General features: G+C 35.6%; 1 protein-coding gene across 1 annotated transcript; it reads left to right on the top strand.

Annotated features, from left to right (window-relative positions):
• The first annotated feature begins 4,562 nt into the window (after positions 1-4,562).
• On the top strand, positions 4,563-4,809 carry LOC111553004 (40S ribosomal protein S27-like). The gene has a single exon (XM_023227526.1). It carries the CDS (start codon positions 4,581-4,583, stop codon positions 4,803-4,805), a length of 225 nt encoding a protein of 74 aa, XP_023083294.1. The 5' UTR covers positions 4,563-4,580; the 3' UTR covers positions 4,806-4,809.
• The last annotated feature ends 15,060 nt before the right edge of the window (positions 4,810-19,869 follow it).

Below are 19,869 nucleotides of genomic sequence, written 5' to 3'. Positions count from 1 at the left end.
AAGGTTCAATAATAGGAAGATGAACATTTTATGTAACCATTACTGAACAAGGGTGCTCCTCCGGATAAATCTCATTTAAGCTTTTGAAGATAAGCAGCTGGGGACTAATTTTGCATTTATGAGAAAAATGAAATAAAAAGACATGCCTCATTAGGCCACCCAAAATCTTGACTAAGTCACAGTCCATTGATTTGGTCTCCTCAAAACAAACAAGCGAGCAAAACAAAAGCACTTGTCAATCAGTTTCAGCTCCTTTATGTAAAATGAAAGGAATTATGTATTTTAAGAAATCAAAAAGCCTTTAGTATTGCTGATGGTACTTATAAAATTATCTTTCAAGATTTACAAAAGCTTTCATCATAAAAAATCTTTTTTCAAAATAGACTTTGGCTCCCTAACCATTATAGTAATAGTAAGGAAATGCTCAAGTTTTTAAACATGTCACAACACTACATTTATTGTAGCCTTTATATAACAGTGTTTGTGTGAGTCAAGTTCTTGTTAAGCATTTCTCAGCTTATTCTCTAGGGTGTACTGGCCAAACTCTAATCTCATGGAAAGGTAAACATAACTGAAGTATTTGGAGAGTTGAGGGAAAATCTCTTCCCTGAAGGAGCATTGCATGTGTTTTTAATCATAAATGCCAAAGGATAGGGCCATAAGTTCTTGTCTCAGTTTCTTAAGAGTGTTCTGAATTTGAATTCCATTATTTTTATTTTCTATCCAGCTCTGGAAGGAGAGAGATGGCTATTGACCTGACCTTCCATTAGTTGTTCTTTGAACATAGTTGTAACTACTCTGATTAGTAACATGATATATAGTAAGCTATATATAGTTTCTCATTATAATGACTTACAGGTATCGCCTAATTTTTTAAGTTCTTATCCTTTATTATGTTGGTGCCATATTTGTCCATGCTTAAGGAGTTCCTAACTGAAGCATACTTCCAGGTACGGTAGCTGTCATGTGGCAGATTCTCCTCAGATTAATTGTTTTATAGTATTTCCTGGTATGCCAGGTAGACCTTTACTTTCAGATCTTGAACAAAATTGGCAAATCATACCTTTCAACATCGTGTCCCTAGAAATGTTATCTGCTATATGGCCAAGAGACACCATTAATAGACTCCAGTAGCATATTCCTAGGTTTGTTAATTCAATATATATTTTCTAAGCATTTATAGTAGCTGTTACCACTTTCGTCTTAGGGTTACAAAAGTAATTAATACAATCCACTAGGCTCAGGAGTTACAAACAGATACATTAATTGATAAACAGAAAGTCAGAAAATTGCTAATACAGGGCACCAATATTTGGACTCCATTAAATAGTGGATACATACATTACTTTATAAAGATACCAGAAGGAATATGGAGAATACGCAAACACTGTCTTACTTCTCACCAAAGTGGAAGGTGAGTTCTTAATTTTCGAGGGTCTGACATGAGTTCTTAATTTCCCATTAATTAAATAGCGATTACACTTAGGTAATGTGGTTGATGGAATATGATGGTTTCTCAGAAGCATACTAATTCATGGCTTCATAAAAAAGCACTCACATAAAAACACACCCACATAATGTACTCATAAATTCTAAAACAGTGAGTAACTAATTTTAAAAGTAACCAACCCAGATGCACAAATATTATCTTAGAAGCAGATTACCATAGATCACAGGTGACCACTCCTGCTTCCATTAGAGCAAGAGCGATCTGGAATTAATTCCATCAAAATCCCTATTAATGCAATCTATTATATATATTTCGAGATTGCTATGCAATCTAATATATGTATTTCTGTTAAACCAACTTATTAACTCAAGAAATGTTACATCTATTTACTTTTCCTCTCTCATATTCTCATCTTCATGACTGCTTTGTTCTTCTACTGCCATAAACCAATCTTCCCTTCCTTCTTAAAGCTATGTCCTGGATACTTTTACATTTAATTGAATGTTTGCAAATTCTTGCCTTAAGTATAATGTTACTTTCTCCTGAGGTCACAGCTCCCATTACAGCGTATTCAAATGCAAGCTATAAAATAACCCAAATGCAGCACGAGAGAAGGCATCATTGTTATATTTGATTATCCTTCTTTCTAAGGATTAAAAAAATCTGTCGTATCCTCTGAGGCTCATATTTCTTACTTTACCCATGTCTATCTACCTTTCCTAATTTCTTTTAACTGTCAAGATGCTTAAAAGTTAGATCAATCTCAATTCATTCTCATAGCCCTCTAAAACAGCTCTAAAATTTCCAACTATTTATGAACAAATTTGTCTGCAAAAACACTAGGTGAACACACAACATTTCATGAATCAAATCTGGACAAATACACAAAACACTCTTCAAACACTACCAGCTACTTGAGTTTACCTCCTGTCTTATGAAACGTATTTTCCAAGTTTGGCATATAACTCTCCATCAAATTGCATATAACCTTCCACCTACCATTTCACAGTAAATCAAAAGCTGCAACCATTCCAATGTCCACTTCTACAAGCAAACTTCAGGTCTTTTCTGAGATAGTGTGACATATTTCTTGTAGTGTTGTTGCCTTTCTTACCATTTGACATATGTAATCCTGTGCTACTGTCTTTATTTTTTAAAAAATACGTCTCTAACAAAGCTTTGGAGTGTTGTGCCCTTACTTCCAACTTTTCGTAAGCCTTGTGGCTTCTATTATTTGAATTTACATAATACAACTACATAGCGATTTCTAAGAATGCATGTACTATATTATAACAGAAATGACTGTATCTCCATTGGCAAAATTTTCTAAAAAATGGAACTACTGTACTAAGATATTCCGGAGGGAATAAATTATACTGCCACATGTTTCCAACATTCAGTCACACATTAAAATCATCACCTTTTCCTCTGTGTCAACTATATCTTCTATTCTCAGAGTTTAATTTTTCAATACTTATCTGTACTTTCAAATTTCATCTAGAAAAGTGAGTAAATTTGAGATAGTAAGCTTTAGTGGTAGTCAAAACAAGAAAGCATACCAGTTTTTTTTTAGATTAATTACAAATATGCAAACAAAAAAACATGGAACTTGACTATGGAAGAAGATTCATGACATTAAGTAGATAAACCTTTACCATACTGGCTTTGATGATTGGATAAATAATTCTACCATTAATCAATATATACAACGTAAAAAGGGAGGTTTCTTTTTGAAAAATTTTTTGTTTTGTTTTTTTGAGACGGAGTCTCACTCTGTCACCCATTCTGGAATGCAGTGGCATGATATCAGCTCACTCCAACCTCCACCTCCCGGGTTCAAGTGATTCTCCTGCCTCAGCTTCCCGAGTAGCTGGGATTACAGGCACCTGCCACCACACCTGGCTAATTTTCTTTATTTTTAGTAGAGACGAGGTTTCACCATCTTGGTCAGGATGGTCTCGAACTCCTGACCTCGTTATCCACCCGCCTCAACCTCCCTAAGTGCTGGGATTGCAGGTGTGAGCCACAGTGCCCGGCCGCTTTTTGAAAATTTTGATAAATATAGGTTCGTTGATTTGAGGGGTATGTAGATTAGCATATAGAAAAATATGGAGATTGAAAGAACTAAGAGAAAATTTGTTCACTTGATAATTGACTTTAGTATTAGAGATGTATAAACACTGAGGGAAAGATATAAACCAATGTGGAGGAAAACTAAGGAATCAAGAAAAAAAGTTGAGTTTACAAAGGAACAAATTCTTTCTACTCATAACTGAGTTTAATCCAGGTAAATGATTGGATGAGTAGGATATGAGGCACTCCCACCAACTGGAATGCGGGGCAATGAAGAAGCAGGTACAATTGCAGGTGGCAGAGAGAGTCCAAAGCAGTTCTAGGCTGATATGGTCTCTTTTTCTAAATTTATGTAATTTCTATTTGATCACCTTCCAGAAGAAAGTGTCTGCTGTTTCCTACCACAGACAAAAAAACTAACAGAACATAGAGCTCTTACTTATTCCCTAATTGCAACCTTCAGAAGTCAGTCAAGCAACACGTTTGTACATTCCAGGGGGCTGGGGGGCGGGGTGTATGTGTGCGTGTACATTTTCATCCACTGCCTCACAATTCCTGAATCGGTGTGAGAAACAGTCATCACTTGGTTAAAGGAAAACCAAACAACCACAAAGAGCGATTTTAAATGACTGCCATGATGACCAATCATTTTTTTCAGTATTTCATTTTTTATGATATTAAAAACATTCACAAGCTTCTCAAAGAAGGAAGGCATGTAGTGCTACCTCATGGCCATACCTTTATTCTTCTCCTATACCCATAATCCCTACTTCTGTGATGTGAAATATCAATTAAAGTATTTAGGAGGAGTATGGGATCTCTTTACACATATCTGCTTATTAAGAAACAACACTATTACCAATGTGAATCTTGGCCTGGAATATAGTTTTTTTTTATGATGAACACTTTCATGTTCCTAACATCATATTGTGAAAATCATTGTTTCAGTCATGCTGGAAAATATCTACTTTTTCATCCCAGCTTGTGTAAAATTTAAAACAAGATCTTTAAAGTGATACAATCCTTTCCGGCGGTGACGACCTACCCACACGAGAACATGCCTCTCGCAAAGGATCTCCTTCATCCCTCCCCAGAAGAGGAGAAGAGCCCCAATTCCTGCTTCATGGATGTGAAATGCCCAGGATGCTATAAAATCACCACGGTCTTTAGCTATGCACAAACGGTAGTTTTGTGTGTTGGCTGCCCCACTGTCCTCTGCCAGCCTACAGGAGGAAAAGCAAGGCTTACAGAAGGATGTTCCTTTAGGAGGAAGCAGCACTAAAAGCACTGAATCAAGACGAGTGGGAAACCATCTCAATAAACACATATTGGATTAAAAAAAAGCTATGTAATCTTTATTTATTTAAGCAAAATACTTTATAGCACTATGTCATATGCTTATTTCTTTTGGAAGAAATAAAAATGAATAATTAATTAATATAACAAATGTTGCTAACACTTACGAATAGTATTACTATTTCCCGATGAGAAAGAATTATATAAGGGTCTCTGTGTAATATTTTAGCTAGTCCAGGCCAGAATTGCCGCTTCTAAGAAAACTTACATTGCCCATCCTTGACATAATTTTAAAACTTACCAAATGTTTATTACTTATGGCAAGCATTTTTGGGGAGCCAACAACACAACTTAATAGACAATGATGACAAAATAAAAAAATAGCAGGCTCCTAAGCAAGAGTGCCAGTGAACAAATGATTTTGCTATAAAGGATTGCTCTGGTTGAAATTCTAGATTAGGGATACACATTGCCTATGAAAGGCAAACTTATGTAGCTGAGGACAGGCGATAAATACTACTGAGAAAAAAATGTACAAAGTAATTGTGAATTAGGTTTATTTGATTCACTATTTTTTTTCCACTTTACTACCTATGTGAGCTGAAATGAAATCATATGAGAGAAGTAAAATCTAAACTGATGAAAAATGCCTTTCATGCTTTTATACTCTACAAAATTATAACTTTCTATCAAGCTTATGCATAGGTTGTGACACTTTTTTCGTAGCAAAAATTTTCCACTTGAATACAAAGTTAAGAATTACAATGTCATGATCTCACAAGAAGAAAGTAAAAATGCTGGAAAAAGGGTGAAGAAACAGGTTGATCCGTTTGTTGTTTCGGTCAGTTAATTGATCGGAACAATATTTTACATCATACCTGGTTGATTTTGGCATGAGTGGTTAAAGGTTAGACAGTTTGTAGATTCCAATATTAATGGAGACTTGTGGGGTATTCTCACAAATGTTTTTAAAAATATACTTAAAATAACAAAAAAAGCAATAGTATATACAAATACTTAAAATATGTACTTAAAATAAATGACATATTAATTTCACTGAAGTATTATCAATTAAAAAACCTAACCAGTTACATTTTTAATTTTTACAACTGTGTTAATCATTGTGTAATAATAGATAAAGACATTCAAGCAGTATATATATGGCACATTATGTGGCAATTTGAAAGGGTTAGATATAAATTAAGTATTTAAATAACATATATAATTAGTACTTTTCTGTAGTAACTTAAATAATAACTGATATTTATTCAGCACCTATACATGTATTACTGTTATTATGGAGTACAAAAAAGCATAAGATGTATTTCCACCAATAATTTTATGATATAATTATGTAGATATAACCAAAGTACATAAAACAATTGAAAATAGCAGCATTATATACTGATTCAGGCATTTAGAGACAAGTTGAATACATGAAAACATACTAGACACATATAATTCTTTATTTTCTTTTTTAATTATAGAACAGTATTGAAACAGCCCTATGTTCTGAGGTATTACCCGGAGTTATTTGAGAATAAGGAACATGTCCACCAAGGGTGACGTTGGAGCAAAGGTTCAGTAAGCTAAAGAGAAAATCTGTCCATAGTGGACAGAAGGCCTGAAAGAGAGTCACCAGCTGTGAGGCTGAGTCTAGGTTTTTATGGACTGGAAGGGGACGAATGGGCTTACTGGTCTTTAGGCTGTCTTGGAGAAAGCACCACTTAAAGAGGTATAATAGTGTAAAGAACCAAGTGGAAGTAGAAGTGAAGGCTTGGCCTGGAACCAATTGGAGGTAGAAGTGAAGGCTTGGCTGGGACCAATCAGGAGCTGAAGTGATGATTCACCCTATGTAAATGAAGACTTAGCCCATAGCCAATTATAGAAAGATAGACATATGTAAGATAGGTGAAATGTAAGAGACCAGTAGGTGAAAAGTAAGAGGCTAAGGAATGCCAATGGGAGAGAAATGTGTCCAGAAATGAGTGAAATTTGTTCATCTGGATTCATAGAGTGAGAGTTTCCGTTTCAAGGACACAGGCTCTTTCTTATCTGGGACCTGAAGTTTGATTATCAGGCTGTTCTTGGTTTGAAGAAGTTTTACCAAGGACCCACCCTAACTGCCTGCCTGACCGGTTTCTTCCTCCTCTTTCAGTACGATCTATACTGAGTAGTGATATCATGAGGATACTGAAACTAGGGTCTTGCTGAAAATGATGTGTAATAACAGTAGTGTGAAAATAAGATCAAGTAGAAGCCATTATATTTTGTTAATTGACAGACTAATTCCTATGCCATATCACCAGTTGTGATTAAACAAAAGCTGATTTTTAAAAGTGAATTAAACAAAATAGAAGCTCATATCTCTGAAAATATATATAAATGCATACTGTATATATAAGTGTGAAATAGTAGCATTTCATGGTTGATATGAAAGGAACTGTGGGGTGTCATAGGTCCTAGGGTCCTGGCTACTGTTCAACAATCCTCAGCTCACTGCTTGCATCGCAGGTCACCACATCATCCGACAGGTCTGTGGGAACCCTAACTTTGTTTATGTACTCTAGGCTTAATGCATGAGATCGATGAGAAAGGCTGCCCCTCATTTTAGGAAATGCTTCTTGGAATTGTAACACAATGTTTCACTTAAATTATATGAATGAAACTTAATAATATAACCTAGCTAGCTTCAATAGAAGTCGGGACACGTGGTGTTTTAGCTGTGCATATTTGATGATATTTTATCACTAAATATACAAGATTCTAAGTTATTTGAACAGATAAGCCCTGAATTAGCAAACATGGAACCATCACTCTCAGGGAAAATACAGGGTTAGGTTCCTGCGAACCTCCGGACAAATTTTCATCAACCTGTCAATACATGACTTAGATTTATGTGTGTTTCGTTTTAAGACACCATATTTAATGTACATAGTTAATTCATTAACATTGAACTCACAGAGAAGCTTACTCTTTTTTTTCTGTTACAAGAATGCTTCCAATGGACTAGTGTAAAAGCATGAAGAAATGTCCTCCACTTAACAGTTTCTGTTGACACAAACACAGCAATACTTCACAATGTTAACTAATTATGTTGAGAAAAGTAAACTCCTTCTCCACAGTAATGGCAAATAAGGATAAAGATTGAAGAAGCAGATTATAGGAATCGTCTTGGGCATTAAAAATAAATCTAGAAAGCAGACAATAGTGTGTGGATTTATACTGTTTTTCTCTGGAAAGAACAGATGGGATTACATAAGAAACCTAGATATACCAGAGGCGATTTTTTCTACTGTAAGGAATGCCATATTCAGAGGCTATATAACAAAATCAAAATGTTGAAATTTAGTGGCTGTCCTTGCTCACACACACACACACACACACACACACACATAAAATGCTTCATTCAGTGGGCTTATAGAAATCAATTTTCTGCACAAAAGGGGAAAATTAATTAATACAAAATTCCTCAACACATTATTAAAGTATATAAATCCCTTTAAGGTGAAAAAGTCAATTACTATATGTATATTTGTTCATTTTTATTTTCTATTTTAAGAACCTTAATTTACTAAGAGAAACCAGAAGTAACCAAAGAATACTAGCACCAATTAAACCTCATCAGTTTTTCAAGAGAAGATACTGTGATCCAGAGGCGTAAGACTTTTCTATTCAGTTTCAAGATAAAGGCATAGAAAATTTAGAAGTTAGGTGCAAGCCCACTACTATTATTTTTAAGACTTGACAAAGTATGAGGGAAGATTCCCAGTTGTGAAGCAAATTCAGTGTACACTGGTTACCACTTCAGCCCACTGTATCTTAGACTGCAATTTCTACTGCTTGCACAAGTCCTGTGAGACAGAACAGTCACACAAGTTACCTGAAGCAGACTTGTTACAAATAGGGAGCAGGGGACAAGAGAAAACCAGAACTCATGACAAGCTAGCCTGCCTAGGTTCAGGACAGCTATGCAGGGTAGATAGGTTTGTCTGTATGTGTCCTAATTGCACCACAGCTGAGGGGCCCCAGAAAGTAGGCTGTCCTGTTTTGTTTGTTTGTTTGTTTATTTTTTATCCCAGGGGCAAACTTGAATAGCTGAGTGAAATACTGTAGGACATCCTCTTCTAGGATGGGCAGGAACAAGGCCCAGGCTTTTCTGGCTAGTTTCACCCTATCTCAGAATGTTACATTCCCAGCATATTCTAAAGACAACCAGCAAGAAAAGAGTGACAATTGAATTTGTTCAAGTCCACCTAGAAAATGGCCTGCACCAGTTCACAACCTGCGCATTCCATACTTCTCACACTTGGTTCCTTTTGTTCTTTGACTGGTGTCTGGACCACGCATTTAGATAATAAAATCCACACAGCCAGACTTTATCTACAATCTTAAAAGGCCTACACCCTCCATCATCATCCTCTTTCATAATTTCTTTGGCCTGAGGGTGTGCACAAATGAGGCTTTCAGGAACAGACGACAGAGGGCCAAGGAGAAGGTCTGGCCCATTGGATGGGGAATTCTAGGTCCAAGATTATATTTTGGAAGAGGAATGCAGGCTCTGTATGGGCATATGCCCTCAGTGCGAATGACTGCTTGGCAGATGGGTCACAGCAGGGATCTCTAAAGCCCTAATTCAAGAATGAGATCCCTTTGCTTGGGTCACAAGATGGGGCTGTCTAACTATTTTACTTCATATCCAGGGTACATTCAGATTCCTTATAATTCCCATTACTCAAAATTGTTCACTTGTTTTAAATTTGCATTCTTTCTTCATTTGGAACAAAGAGATCAAAATCCTAATTTATTATGTGGACTAACTGCTGCATACATTTTTCTAAGTAAGTATTTTATCTTTTATTAAATGTTTGTCTCATCTTAATTTTTTTAGTTACAATAAGATACTACATTGCTCAATAGGTATGTAATATGTCCAACATTAAAATGGACAATCTATATTTTTAACTCTGAAAATTTTAAACTTTGCAAAATCATACATAAAAAGGTTAAAAGACAAGATGAACTGTAAAAATAAGTGCAATAAATACATCATTAACTCACATATCCTAGATATAGAGGAATCCTAAATGAATAATAAGACAATAAAATTAAAAATACAAACTACATAGAGCACAGAAACAATGAGTAGTAAAAACACAGAATCATGTAAATAAATGTCTGAAAATGTTGTGATGATCTACTCAGGTTTACTAATCATAAAAAAAAGAGATGAATAGAAGGAAGAAAGAGGAGGAGAGAGAAAAAGAAGAGGGGAGAAAAAAAGGCAGAAAATATTTTCATACCTTTCAAACTGATAAATTTCTTAAATACAATAATGCATAATGATAGATGAAATTGGCATTGATAGATTGATAGAAATGATAATTAATATAATATTTCTGGAAAACAAATTACAATTAGAAATTATTTAAGTTTTAAGACATTCCACTTATTACACGTGTAGAAATCTAACCTAAGTAATTAAATGTAACAAAAATTATAATATATGGTCACAAAAAGCCCAAAAACACCCTAAAGATACCATATTAGAAGAATGATGAATCAAATGTGACATGTATGTAAAACCAGGGAATCTCTGAAACAATGCAAATTTTGAGCAACATCATTTGTTTAAAAAATCCTCCAACTGAAAAAAAAATTATTTATGCTCGGAGTACATGTTCAGGTTTGCTACATAGGTAAATTGCATGTAACGGGGATTTGGTATAGAGATTATTTCATCAAAAATTGACAAATGGGATCTAATTAAACTAACGAGCTTCTGCCCAGCAAAAGAAAACTATCAACAGAGTTAACAGACAACCAATAGAATGGGAGAAAATATTCACAGACTATGCATCCAAAAAAGTCTAATAGCTAGAATCTAAAAGAACTTAAACAAATTAACAAACTAAAAACAAACAACCCCATTAAAAAGTGGGCAAAGGACACGAACAAATATTTTCAAAAGAAAACAAGAATTCTCCAGATTTATCCAGTCTTGAAAGGAGGTTGACCTTGTATCAGACATTTTGGGGCAAACATTAAGCATCAAAATTTTAACTTAAATTTTCATCATATTTAGAAAAAAGGAGGCAGATTCAATGCTTCCTGTACTCCCCTTGTCCAGCTTAAAATTAGAGTCCAGTGCAGGCACCCAGAACCCCCAAACCAAGGTATAGGCATCAACTAAATGACTGTATTTCAAAAATGTGATGCATGTGTGAGTTCATGGTTGTCCTCCTGTTGAGATCGTTGCTGTCAGCACCTTTGAAGCTTGCCTTGTCTGGGACCTGCCAGGCTCCTTATGAATTTCTTTACACCCCTGGTGTTGTGGGTGTCCACTCGCAGCTATTCTCTTTGCTGATGCCATTTTATTCCTGTTGTCAATTCTCCTGAAAAGAATTGTTTTAAAATACAACCCCTGGCAGGCTCTCTTGAGTATGTACTTTTGACATCTTTGCCCTTGCCTAGGAATAACTGAAATTAGCTTCATGATAGCTCTTCTTATAAACATACACAAGACAAATGCTATTCATCAAGGCCATGACAGAATGGCTCAAAAACATTTCAGTGATGTTCAAGGCTGTCATGCCCAACAAAGACCCAGAGTGTCAAGGACTTGAGGTCAGAAGGGTTTCAATGGAGAGGTCCAGGTTATCAGTGGGTTGCAAGTCACCCACAGGTCCTGGAGGCTTGCTGCCCAGTGCTACCTCCAGATTCTGCTCCCCAAATTCTAGTGAGCATTCCTTGGTCACCTCACCTGAGGCTCAAAGGGACCTAGGTGAGGTCTAATGAGCACTTTTCTAGTGAGCACAAGTGGTTAGCATTGGTGACATCTACATGGTGCTAACTCTGCAGGTATACTGAGCACAAGAGCTCTGGGAACATAGCTTCCTCCATCTAAACTTCAAAGGAGGCCAAGGGGACCCTTGGGGTCAAGGCAGGTACCTGCTGTAGGAGCAGGGTCACCACCAAGTCCCCATGGGATAATGTCTGGTAGAGCCATGGGGTCAGGGCCACTACCGTGAGCCATAACTGTGGAGCCATCAATATGCAATGGCAGCCTGGAAGAGCTACAGGCACCTGACTCCAACCTGTGAGAGCTGCAGCATGCCAGGGGAGTAGGGTCCCTTGGAACCTTGGGGATTCAGTCCCCTTCCCAGTGTGTCTAGAAGGTGGGGCATGTAACTAAAGATGGTTCTCAAGCCTTAAAATTTAATGTTTGCCCTAATCCATTTTGGACTCGGTTTGACCTGTTACCCCTCTCCTTTTGCCTGTTCTCATTTGAATGGAAATGTTTATCTTATACCTCTTCTAACATCGCATGTTAGGAGCACATAATTGGTTTGCTTTCTCAAGCTCATGGCTACAGAAAAATTTTTTTTTCCAGATGAATCATACCTTGAGTTTCCCTCATATCTAATATCTATGAGACTCTAGACTTTAAACTTTTGAGTTGTGGCTGGAATGAGTTAAGACTTTGGGGGCTATTGAGATGGAATGAATATATTTTGCATGTGAGAATGACATAAATTTGGGAGGACCAGTGGCAGAATGTTGTGACTTGAATGTGTCCCTTCCTAAATGTATATGCTGAAACTTAATGGCTGATGAAATAGTATTAAGAAGTGGAACCTTTAAACAATTTTAGGTCATAAGGGCTCCTCCCTTGTGAATGGGATTAAGGCACTTAGAAAAGAGGCTTCACGTAGCATTTTGTCTTCTTTTGTCCTTCTGCTTTCTGCCTTGTGAGAATGTATTAAGAAAGTCCTCACAAGGTACTGCTACTTCCATTTTGGACTTACCGACCTCCAGAACTGTGAGAAATAAATTTCTGGGTTTTATACACTACCTGATCCATGGTATTTTGTTACAGCAGCACAAATGAACTAAGACACACCTCTTTAAGATATTGGGTTCTAGATCACAATATTTTATTTTTCTTGGCCTCCAGAGCCTCAACTGAAACCAAAACAAAAATTATTCTCATTTTAGCATGATTTTATATACTATATGTTGGTAATCATAGACACCAATATAAAATTAGGCATATAGAGAGATGTGTATGTAAACATAATCAGGTAGAAACTGAATAGCACAGGGGAGTATATTTTCTGGAATTGCTACTATTGTCCGAACCAAGCAGACTGCAGACCTTCATCTTCTTTCTGGACCAGTTATCACCCAGTAGACTCAGCCATGTGTTGTATCCAGAGTTGCAATATGCATCCACATTAGTGATATTTTTAAGACAAAAATCCACTAATTCTATGCTATCATCTTTTATCTATCAATATACAAAATACAACTATGTTGCCCCAAGAGTTTTCTAACACATTATTTTCCTCACCATGAGTTTTACCTTATTGTCCCTATCTCAGCCTGCAGCCCTTTCCCTGCTCTACATACTCTAATACAGAGCTCCACAATTGCAGAATTCTCTGCATTCACAACTTCACTCACCTTCACTGGCAACTGCACTAATTGAACTCTGGTTCTCTCTCTGGGAAATGTACATTACTCCTTATTCCCAAACTCTTTTTACTTAAACACTTTGACACCTTGTTTGCATAATTTTCTTCATACCTAGATGTCATTGTCATCATCCTTAGTAAATACAAATGTCCACATAGACACAGAAAACAACTAAATTATCAGTTTTATAATTATGTATGTCTGGTGAGCTTTTAGCCCTTCACTTGGCAATTCATTTTCCTAATTTCAAATTTGACCTTGTGATTATCTGTAATAAAATCTCTTTACTATGTTTCTAAATATCACCAATTCAGTGTTTCTACGATCTAATTTATTGCCCAGCTACTTGGTCAAAAATCTTGCTCGGAAATTGAAGCCTCTATCAATTTCTCCCCATCTACCTCTTTTTTTCACTTTGTCATTATCCAGTTTGCTCCATGGTCCATGATTTCAAGGACATTCCTGCAAATATTCTAACTCTCTTGTTCTTCTGTTATTCCTATTTATGCTACCAAGCAAAACAGCAACCTTGGATGACCTGAACTATAATCACACAGCATGCCCTTACCCCAGCAGCTCACCAATACCAGATAATTTCACACATGAGGTCATATTAGCCTCCTAAAACTGCATTATCATCACTCACAAGCCTTTGCCACTGCCCATCAACCTCACTCTTCAAAAAAAATTTGATCCTCTCTCCTCTCCTCAGATTTTGATTACTGCAACTTTCTCTCACTCCAACAGATGTCTTTGTCATCTACTTGTCAAAGAAAATAAAAGTCATAAGATTCGACCACAAATACGTATTTAGTACTAAAATATATAGACATGCATTTACACACTCATCTATTCTAAGGTTAATTTCTCCTTATCTGTACTTTGAACTTCACATATTTTTGCTAAAGCAAAACTATATTATTGATTTTCCCTTATTTATCTTGCATATTCAATCTTTAATTCTCAACTAAAAACCCTCCACTGTTTTCTATTCTTACATTTTAATTAAAATGATAAAAGTATTGGACAGTAATATAACTCTCCCTATCTGTCTATAGCAAGGAGAAGACTCAGAGATGCAAATTTGTGTGATGAAAAGTGCTTAACTCTTTGGAACAACCAATTAATCATAGTCTCTTCCTTGCCACCAATGGAATGGTGATGTGAACAAGAAATAAACTATATTTGTCATTTTTAACCGCTGGTACTCTAATTGATCTCTTATAGTGTTATAACAACTAGCATTAGTTTCACTAATGCAGAAACTGTTCCCTTGAAGTGATATTATGCTGTAAGAAAAAGTAAAATATATGGAATTAGTTAAGCAGTCAGGTGGCAGGTCAAATGAGCTGATACTTATATATGTAACCTGAAAATCTATGCCATAAAATGACAAGATACATACACTGTTTTCTGTAAGAATTGGGAATTCAGACCTCATGAAAATTGTGCGTTTAACTCTGAAAGGGAATGTTAGAAAATACACTGATATTAGTAATTTGGGGTGTTACTACTTACAAACAGTGAGGCATTAGAAGAAAGAAATAGACTTAGAAAAAAAATGTCTGAATATCTAACAAAAATTACAAGGAAGAAAATTCAAACATATGGAGGCTCAAAGGTGAAAAAGTGAATGGCTTCTAGACTCCAAAGAGTAATAGATAAGATAGAGAAATAGTTGGGGCAGCAAATGACATAAGGTTCAGCACTTAGACACTTCAGAAGTGGCCCAGAGGTTAACAGACAGTAAATATTCTCTTTTTTTCTTTTCTTTTCTTTTCTTTTTTTTTTTTTTAATGAGATGCACATTCAGTCTTGTCGCCCAGGCTGGAGTGCAATGGTGGATCTTGGCTCACTGCAACCTCCACCTCCCGGGTTCAAGCGATTCTACTGCCTCAGCCTCCCGAGTAGCTGGGATTACAGGCATGCACCACCTTGCTTGGCTAATTTTGTATTTTCAATAGAGACGGGGTTTCTCCATGTTGGTCAGGCTGGTCTCGAACTCCCAACTTCAGGTGATACGCCGGTCTCAGTCTCACAAAGTGCTGGGATTACAGATGTAAGCCACTGCGCCTGGCTAAATATTCTATCTGAGGAAAAAGTACGAGTCACAGAAAACAGCAGATAAGGAATATCCTGTAAGTTTGATCTAGGTTTACTTAAAGAAAGAAATTTTCCTGAGAGGGAAAGGGCCCCAACAAAATCGCCCATTAGAAACAACAACCTCACACTCACACACACAAAAACTGTAAGTCCTATCAAAATTTGATCTTAAATGGGAATTTTTGTGTAGTTGTCTTGTTTCTGTTCCAAAAACTGTACACTGGGTCTATCATTATAGGGAGTGAAGATAATTTGTATCCTTTTAGAGAACAGTTTGCTATACCAAAGCTAGCCACATGTGGATCTGAAGGAGAAGGCAGAGGAGCACCAGGACCTTATCAGCTGTTTTAAGTAATTGAATGGGTATTGCATTTGTTGCCCTTGGAGAATGTATGAATATGCCCAGTGTCTGAAAGAAAGGTGCAGGATGAGATATTCAATGGTCAATGGAGTAGCAAAGAAAGACAGCCAACCACCGTAACTGTTTGCTCTGTTTCTCTAGTGTATACTAGTTGAAGCGATAGGACTAATTTTCTAGTAACTTCATTTTTCAGTTTTCAGTCTGTTTGCAGCTAAGTGGGGCTGTGTGATCTGTGCTTAACAATAGAGAGTAAGTATAAATGAGGCCTAGAAAAAAGGTGTGTCTTTTTCTGGTCCTATTTTTTTTTTTTTTTTTTTGATGGAGTGTTGCTCTGTCGCCCAGGCTGGAGTGCAGTGGCCCTATTCCGCTCACTGTAACCTCCGCCTCCCAGGTTCAAGCAATTCTCCTGACTCAGCCTCCCACGTAGCTGGGACTACAGGCATGCACCTGGCTAATTTTGAATTTTTAGTAGAGATGGGGTTTCTCCATGTTGGTCAGGCTGGTCTTGAATTCCAAACCTCAGGTGATCTGCCTGCCTCGGTCTTTCAAAGTGCTGGGATTATAGACGTGAGCCACCACGCCTGGCCCTCCTGATCCATTTTTAATGTTAATAACTCCTAAGTTATAAATAGGGACTGATATCTGAAATGGAAGAAACTACGTGCTTTCTTCACTCTTTCATAGAAGTGCTTCCTTTTGTACCCACTAGACATCACACCCTGTCATCACTGGACTGTAACATGAGCTACTGAAATTTTGGGATTTATCTCTTACAGCAACTGTTACCTTAAAAAATAATTCAGCTTATATATTTTTATATATTTGAAAGGATAAAATGGTACTATGGCAGTGACCAGTTCTTGCCTCTCCACTCCATAGCTATCTTGCCAGATGTCATCACTGAATGTTATTTTTTAGTTTTTCCTAGAATTTATAGGCATATTATAAAGCTGCATGCTTGCATCACCATTTAAAAATAATAATTTGTTAGCTTTCTACTATTGTGTGTTTTTTGAGTATGTCATTATGGATCTGTGTACCAAACACTTCATAGAAAGTCAATAAATAATAAATACATATACTTATGTATAATCATTATATTATATGTCATATATTAATATTTTATGGAATATATTTAGTACATACATTTTAAATATAAAATTATAAATAAATAATCCTCTTATACTTCTCAGCCATAAATGTACATTTGCTCACACACACACAATTAGTTTTTCTGTGTTCTAATAGAATTATACAGCATGAATAAATAAATGTTTGATATTTGCATTCTTAAGATTATACAAAGATGGTTCACAGGAACTCAAAGTGTTTCAATAATGTTTTAATGTCTGACTTACAACTAATGAAACAGTAACCCTTTCAGAAATTAAGATTTCTTCTAAATCTGTGGTAATTTCATTTTGGACTCTTGAAATTACTTCTCCATTCTGTGGATAAAGTTATAATCATTATCTCCCTCTATAATTTCCCTGGAAATAAAGAGTTAACAGTTCTTTAAGCTTTCCTCTAACCTCAGGGACACCCGATAATTTTTTGACTTGCTTAAGCCCTCCTTGTATTACCAACTCAAGAAATTTTTAGGAGTGTAACTATACACAGGAAAGATTAAAAGTATCCAGCTAAAGGTTGCTTTTCAGACCAACCACTGTGTAAGTCGATGTCTATAACAAAGGGTCAAGAGACAAGAAAAAATATAAGGGGACATGAAAAGAGTGGCTGCCATCTTCTGCTATCAAGTTAATCTGTTAGATGCTTTCTTATTTTTATTACTTTGTTAATCTTTGTGTTCTTCGTAAAAGCCTTTAAAAGCTAAAAATGTTGCTGCATCATCTATAGCACCAAACACTTATATCCATGTGGTACAGAAATTGACCAATACATCTTCACAAAAGCAGAGTCATTTGTGAAAACGCAGTATAATAGGACTGACAAGATACAATCAGTGAAGAATAATCAAGTCAGAACTAATTAGTTAAAATACATTATACATAGACCCATTCAAATTTGGTTAGTTTATTTTTTATAGATTTGTACATAATGACTAAACAAGAAACATGTAAATAAAATATACCATGACTATATTTCCTTCATTCACATATTATCACTCTAGACTCATGATACAGCTATCTATGAACATAGCTTGTATATGTCATGCAAAATAGAACAACAACAAGAAAGTATTGCCAGTTGTGAAAATTTTAGCATTATAATATTTTGAATATCCTTAATGTCTTATTACATGCATGACTTCTAAATCAGCATGTTAAAATATTTGAAGGATAGTATATATGTGTATATGTATGTATACATGTATATTTTTTCTACTGATGTGGCACTGAAATAGTATACTATATTCTCTCTTGATATTCAGTCCAACTTATAAGCAGCACCAAATGTTATTTTCTAAATGCATGCTTATTGAGTATTTCATTATGGATCTGTGTACCAAACACTTCATAGAAAGTCGATAAATAAAAACTACAAGTATATTTAACATATATGTACATATATGTTTGATATAATCATTAGGTTATCTTAATATATTAAATTTTATGTAATATATTTAAGATTATTATAAAAAACATGTTTGAGTCATTCAAGTATGCATTTTGATTATTTTCAACAGTCATAAAAATTTAAATCACTTCAATGATATTAAGAATCTTTATTCACAATATTTGAAATGAAAACCAATTATAATAAAACAGAAAATAATAACTCTTTAACAAATACCTTATAATTTAGAGTAAATGATAGACTAAAATATTTCTCAGACATTTTGATAAAGACATCAGGAGTCTGATCGAAAAGATTTTTTTGAGACCTTAATAATTACAATAATTTAGAAAAAGTAATCATGTATTAAGTATTACAATAAACTTCCTTATGTAAAGAGCTCTAACTGTGGAACATAAAAGCTTCCAAATGTGGAAAAATAAAAGTGTTTAATCGACAACTTATTATTCAAGTTTTGCAAAATGTGATTTTCTTATATTAACTTTGACTTCTTCAGTCTAGTTCCCATCCACATTTCTCATTCATATCTATTAACACCTTTACTGTGTGAGGTGTGAGGTGAAAAAAAAAAATTATTGAAACATTTATAGAAGATTATTATTCAATGTAATATAGTCTGGTTTAGAAATATTTTAGTTTTTACAGTAAAAAATGTCTAATAGTGCAGAAAACAAGACTTAGCCTTTATAATTTGGTTTTCACATGACTTACATTGTATTATAAATTTTATGGCTACATAATGTTATATAAATGCCTTTATTATGAAGAAGATCCAAAATATATATGGTAAAAATTTGTAATAGGCCAATTATAAATCAATAGATAAATTGGTATTTTTAAGCAATCTTTTGTGTACAGAGAATATTAATGGAATTTTCACTAAATCATCTAACCTAGTCTAAATTGTGATGCTCTTGAGTTCTTATTTAAATATAGTATAACCAAAGGGTGTTCATTAATAGCTTTTTTAAAACCCTATATCCTGCCGGGCGCAGTGGTTCACGCCTGTAATCCCAGCACTTTGGGAGGCCGAGGCGGGCGGATCACATGAGGCCAGGAGTTGAGACCATGCTGGCCAAAATGGCGAAACCCCGTCTCTACTAAAAGTACAAAAATTACCCGGGCGTGGTGGCGGGCACCTGTAATCCCAGCTACTCAGGAGGTGGAGGCACGAGAATTGCTTGAACCCAGGAGGCGGAGGTTGCAGTGAGCGGAGATCGCGCCACTGCACTCCATCCTGAGACACAAGAGCGCGACTCCATCTATAAAAGAAAACCCTATACTAGTGAATTACATCAGATATGTGTTGTTTATGTCTCCTTTGCCTTCATACTCATCTATATATACCCCATTTTCCTACCATCTCTGTGCCCTAGGAACCCGAACCTTTGGAAAGGATCAGATGGGCTTATTTTCTCACTTGTGCCTGGTTGGGCTCAGCAAATGCAAAACACCAGTAAATGACCCTGGAGAAGTTAAATAAATAAAAGCTGTAAGCATCATTTAGTTTTTGAAGAGTAAAGAGGATTTTCTCTTTTTAAATTACATTTTCATGAAATGACTTGAGGAG

Source organism: Piliocolobus tephrosceles, chromosome 19 (genome assembly GCF_002776525.5).
Source record: "Piliocolobus tephrosceles isolate RC106 chromosome 19, ASM277652v3, whole genome shotgun sequence".
NCBI classification, from domain to species: Eukaryota; Metazoa; Chordata; class Mammalia; order Primates; family Cercopithecidae; genus Piliocolobus; species Piliocolobus tephrosceles.
Note: the sequence above shows the minus strand (reverse complement) of the source record. Positions and strands in the feature narration are given on the sequence as shown.

What these genes read in the sequence shown, in the direction of transcription:
- LOC111553004 (XM_023227526.1), top strand. Translation starts at nt 4,581, where the DNA reads ATGCCTCTCGCAAAGGATCTCCTTCATCCCTCCCCAGAAGAGGAGAAG.